This window comes from Actinia tenebrosa, unplaced genomic scaffold, assembly GCF_029948245.1.
Source record: "Actinia tenebrosa isolate PJP-AT-01 unplaced genomic scaffold, QUT_ActTen_1.0 PGA_scaffold5__44_contigs__length_20552954, whole genome shotgun sequence".
NCBI lineage: Eukaryota > Metazoa > Cnidaria > Anthozoa > Actiniaria > Actiniidae > Actinia > Actinia tenebrosa.
In genome coordinates this window covers 14,254,380-14,260,530 of record NW_028292582.1, presented here as the reverse complement: position 1 = coordinate 14,260,530, position 6,151 = coordinate 14,254,380, and the positions used below count along the sequence as shown (strand labels likewise).

Below are 6,151 nucleotides of genomic sequence, written 5' to 3'. Positions count from 1 at the left end.
TTTTCTGCTGAAGGGGGGTTTCAGATCTACTTTACCCCCCCCCCCCCCTTCCTGGATCCGCCCTTGCTGAGCCTTTGGGGAAAATGTGGCAAGTGGCGGATTAAAGGACTTGTAGTGGATGATGACGAAAGGGGACAGTGATGATGATAGCAGTGATGGGGATGATGATGGCGATGATAATAGCAGTGATAGGGATGATGATGGCGATGAGTATATCAGTGATGGGGATGGTGATGGCGATGAGGATAGCAGTGATGGGGATGATGATGGCGATGATGATAGCAGTGATGGCGATGATGATGGCGATGATGATAGCAGTGATGGGGATGATGATGGCGATGATGATAGCAGTGATGGGGATGATGATGATCGCGATGAGGATAGCAGTGATGGGGATGGTGATGGGGATGATGATCGTGATAATGATGATCATGGCAATCACTTTTGTTGAAATAAGGTGACGATATTTTGGTGGTTGTTGCAAACGGAACTTCTCGATCTCGCAACGCTAAAACAATAGAAACGAAAATCTCAACATGGAAAATCACATAAAAAGCTTTCAAGTAAATTTGGATTTAGAGTGATTTCCAAGACTGATGAATGCAGACGTGGACTCTATCTTGATATCTTGTTGAACTGTTTCCACGTTCAACCATGGACGTTATTAATAGCTATGCAGACAATTCAAGATAACACGACAACTAGTAGCCAAGACACTTGATCTTTGATTAATACTAATAATTAAATGTAAAAAGGTATTATTGATACAGATGTTACATTTAACCTTGGCCATAATTCAGTCTTATAATCTTATAAACTGATTTATTTATCCATTTCCCACGCGTTGGGAGACTGATTTCATCTGTCGTCCTTATCATCATTAAAAAGTCCTACTTTTTTATTAATATTCATTTGAATAAAAGGAAGTTGTTAAAATAAATTCAGTTCTGATACTAAATAGAATCAGATATCCTAACAGGATTTGCGCGAATGTAAGCTCATGAATTACTCGGAATTTCTTTGTAGGAAGCCGTTGTGTTTGTTGACTTCTTTGAACGTCTCTGATTTCAGAATTCTCTTATCTTCAGGTATTAAATAATTAATGGGACAAAAAGTTTACGAATAAGAAGATTCTTTGATATTAAGAGGGAATTCTTTTCGTATTCAAGCGGTGAGCGCCAAAAACCATTTTCTTGAAGAAAGGCTGTTGTATAAGGCTAAAATCTTGGTATTCATTCAGAAAGTTTAACTTGTTTGGAAGTGGAGATGACCGATGAAAGTGGAATCAAAGTGTTAAACCCAAAGCAAAAATTTGAATCGAAAATGAGGTTTAGGCCTTCATTTGCTTATTTCCCATATATTTTCTATAAAAAAGCCTGACAAAGCAACATTCTAACACAAATGCAGCAAAACATCTTTGTACAATTGAAAATACCACTTCAAACAAGCATTTTATCATAGTACATCAGTTTCTAATTGTTTAAAAAAGGTTTTGAGTGTTAACCCAAAACGAAAATTGGGATCAAAACTCATACGCTTTTCGCCATTATTGCTCGCTATTGAAAAAAAATGTCCTCTTAATTTCATTATAAAAAACTGCAATTTTTAGTTCTTAATTAAAATTGTAAAAAATAAAAATATATATGTACAAAAGTAGACGACGTTTCTCATTATATTAAAAGAAAAACTAGAAAGACAAAAAGATGAATAAGGTTATAAGCAGGTCAGGTTTGTTATAGATTTTATTAATTTAAACTTTACTCTGAGGTGGATGGAAAGTCTTACAGGCGAAAGACCCATTTTACAAGGCAATCGCTATAGATCAAATTAGAATTTGGAAGTTGATTTCTGTGGAGGGAGGAAAACCGGAGAACCCCGAGAAAACTCTCGAAGCTCAGGAGAGTCGGACTACTATTAAAACAAACAAAAATTCTATAGCGCCAAGCAAACAAGGAAGTTAATGTTAGCCGATCGATTTTGTAATATTTTAACATATTCGTTTTTACTGAAGCACTGAACACACAATGACATTGATACACATGATATTAAGGGAAATGAAAAATGCCCGACAGCTACGGAAAAAAATATAAATTATAATCAAAGTGATTGTGCTCAAGATTACCACCAACTGTCCAAGACCAATCGGTCAGAACAATTAATGGAATCTTGCATGAGTATTCGTGGGGTGAACTGAACAAACCAATGATTGGATTGACTAATAGAAATAATTCCCATCTGCTATATACATTCAAATACAGCCACCATCTACGTATTACTTACTACTACAACGAAGTCAAAATATAGAACTTTAACCTTTACGAATAAAGATTTACATAAACATAATGTCGCAACTGGCTAAAGGTGTTTTTGTTTTATGCTATTAATATCAAAAATGCATCGACTGAAATCACGATTCTACTGAATAGGCTTAGGTTTTTGTTTTATATATTTGGTATTCATATTTATTTTGACACTAGTTCTCTAGTGTTTTTGTGGTAAGCCAGTTAAACATGACACCTTAGATTGTTAGAGAATCGATATTTTTAGTTGTTTATGATTAGAATATTTGAGGATTCTATATTCTATTTCTGACGTTAATGTATGAAACATTACGCGTCACTCCACTGTGCTTCCCCCATATTTATCACCTGTGGCTAAAGCGATTCTAAACAGAAGTAGAATATCGAATTGCAAAGAGCAATAAAAGCTAGAATATCCAGGAAGTATAAATCCACGAAAGGAAAGCGATTTCCCACACAATCACGAGCTAGAAAATTCGCTTAACAAAACGTCAACAAATCTTGGCGAAATGACGGCGACAGAAGGAGATCTAATCTTAAGTGTTTAAGCATGTTAGTAATGATATAACCAAGTCCTAGAAAAGATCATAACATTGCGTGTTTCAAACCTTTTATTATTGGCGTCAGTTTATACCGAAATGTCGCAGTTCACACAAAAACACCTTAAAATATAAACCAAAATAAAATAAAAAAACATGTACTCATATGGATGTCACCAAAAAAACACTCAATGAATGAACCGATCTATTGACAATAAGGACTGTTCAAGATGAAAAGAATATATATATGTATATGTATATTAATGATTTTTGTATTCCTTCTTTTAATAGACGTATAAAGACATTCATTTCCTTTAGTCGTAGTAGAATCACGAGTTGTTATACGAAAAAAAGAAAATTCATTTAAAAACCAAGCGAAAATTAAAGCAAAAGAAAAAAAACCTAAAGGTTTTACAATACATGTTTTCATAACAACGTTGAGCAAGCCTAAGGCTATTCTTTGGTTGATCATCAGTAGTCAGGGAATATCTTACCAGATTCATTTTAGTGGTTTTCGAATTTATCCTGTAGCTTTTTTTAGTAATTGATGTTCCAAATAGGTTTTAGCTACTGGGATCAATCTTAGAATCGCTCTAAGCTAGCGTCGGACCAAGAATGACTTTTTTGCCTTGATATCGTCACCGCATAGTCCAAAACAGATGAACAAATCTTTAGCCTGAATTCAAACACGTTCAAATGTGTTCAACGTTAGAAGATGGCATAAATTGACAACTATTATTAAATAGGCTGCGACATCAGATCGAGTCCTCTGAACAAAGGCTTTATATAAAGATCGAAGATTGTTTTCACTAGTCCCCGGCAGTCTCTCTCTAAAGTGCCACAACTTACAGCTCTCTAAATATGTACATCTAATTCCTTAAGCCTGCAAATCTAGCTTGTAATTGCTTTTTCTTGAGATTCGTCAATTGTAAACAAAGGGCTGCTTATCCTTTGGATTCTCAATCTTATATCAATGGTTTAGACTTAAAGTCTCCTGGTAATTTGAGGCGCGCGCCCAAGACAATCATTACCAAATATAATTAGCCTGGGCCTAACGCCTGCAGAGCTGAAACCAATTGCTCAGTCATTCTAGATACATAAATTCATTAGATGCAAATTCACGACCATATGTCATTGATATCACTGATGTTTCTATATAAAATCTCATTCCAAGCTGTGAGTCTATACCATTTCTATTGAGGTAACTGCTCTGCGAACGTATCCGCAGCAAAAGGGGTTTTCGATTAAGGAAAAGCTTGTCAAGAAGACTAGAATGAATAACAGTACCCATCGAGTCATGCAAAGACCATCTACGCCTTATAGGCTCATATCACACGAAATGGAAATCTACATATATCTTGTAACACTTGTTATTGGAGTCATCGGCAATGGACTGGTCTTGTGTTCCATTGCTACAAGAAGACGACGACGACTAACGGCTAACGATGTGTTCATTATGAACTTAACGCTATCTGACTTGCTCTTACTTTTAGTGTTTCTGCCGTTTGCTATCTACATTCGTCTGGCGCCGTTCAAGCCTACAGCCTTCATTTGTAAGTTCATGGCGCCTATCATAACCGTTGCCCTTGGGGGAACCATATTCACGCTTGCCGTAATGGCGATCCAGAGGTGCTTCACTATAACCCACCCATTTCGACAAGAAATGACAGTCAAAATGGCAAGTTTAACGATCTTAGGAATTTGGTTCCTCAGCATTGCTATATCTTTTCCGAAGATCGTGAATGCTATGCCTAAGCGAAATAAATGCTACATACGATGGAAATACCCCTTTCATAAGAAAGCTTACATGGTTGGTTTATTCGTCGTACGGTTCGCGATCCCTTTCGTCCTGATTATGATATCATATGTAAAGATGGGTATTGCTTTACTAAGAACACAGTCTCCGAGATTTACAACAGACTCAAAGGGAAACATAAGAAATGTAACGAACAGAGAAGAAAATGTAGCAGTTATCAAAACGCTTGTTCTCATCACTGCCTTGTTTCTTGTCTGCATGTTGCCCTACCGTGTGTCATTACTTTTGATGACCTTTTCTCAACTGAAAAGGAACATGATTGTAATAAATGTGTATAGTACAGCGGCTATTTTGACAATCGCACACAGCTGTATTAACCCCATTATATATGGTGCTTTCCTGAAACAATTTAAGAACGATTATAAAAGATTAGTCCTAAACATCCTATGTTGCAAAAACTGTAGAAAGAAACAGAATTTAGGCCAAAATGTAGAGAGAAGCGATGGGATTGAACTTCGCGAAGACGATGGCCTAAGCTCATCTTTATGGAAGAAATCCGAATCAGAAGTGAAAACAGTTCAAGTTTCACTTTCGTCAAACCATTATCGTCAAGTGAGAAGCGACGATGGTGTTAGAATAATTGAGAACAAGGAGATTGAGGGATGACATGAAAAAGGTTAACATCGAAACCACGGATTTAAGTCAGGTCCCACCGTAGCTAGCCAACGCATCTTTAGAGAATGTTTTATTAAATGAACTTAAAATGATACCTTTGCCAATAAAATCTAATAGTTTACGGAAAATATTACTGCAATGTAAAATAAAGCAACTACCTAGGTGTAAACGTCTCAGTTAAGTTCTTAATATTAGGTTTACTGATAAGGTGATATTGTAATGTTAAAATCCCTTCAGATGATGTGAATATTCAGATATTAATATTACTGTGACAGTGATACTAGAAGCCTATCCTGCAGCTGTTAACACGTACTATAGCTTTTTCTGTTCGCGAACTGTGTAAACATTACCTGCTTTACGAAATTTATTTGCAAAATATTGAAAAAATACTTATGTTAAGTGACATTCCAATATAAAATGATTTGATAACAATAAATGAGAAAAGAGAGAGAGAGAGAGAGAAAGGAAAAAATGATCCAAAATGTATTTTATGAAATCTATCCGGAAAATAATTTAGATTACTTATGTAAATTAATATTCCAATATAAAATGAATTGATATAACAATAAATGAGGGGAGAAAAAAGAAGGAAAAAAGGTTTATAATGCATGAAATAGGTTTTCTACAGCTGTTGTCAATTCCATCCAGCCATTGGATATCATTGTTTAAAGGAAGTTGAAATATGGTGATCTAAAATGCATTAAGGACTTCATACAATGCTTTATGAAAAGATTATAAACAGCGCAAGAAATCTTCTGAAAGCACGCATGTGTTTTTAATCAACAAGGCAAATATAAAGAGATTTGAACAGTATCTGTACAATTCGCAACGAAATTAATTTTACCTTGTATTTTCCTTCAACTGTTTTGGCTCCATCGCAT

The 6,151-nt window shown here is 35.4% G+C and overlaps 1 protein-coding gene across 1 annotated transcript; it reads left to right on the top strand.

Annotated features, from left to right (window-relative positions):
• Positions 1–4,008: 4,008 nt before the first annotated feature.
• Positions 4,009–5,362, top strand: LOC116297073 (galanin receptor type 1-like). Its single transcript, XM_031705222.1, has one exon. It carries the CDS (start codon positions 4,113–4,115, stop codon positions 5,259–5,261), a length of 1,149 nt encoding a protein of 382 aa, XP_031561082.1. The 5' UTR covers positions 4,009–4,112; the 3' UTR covers positions 5,262–5,362.
• The last annotated feature ends 789 nt before the right edge of the window (positions 5,363–6,151 follow it).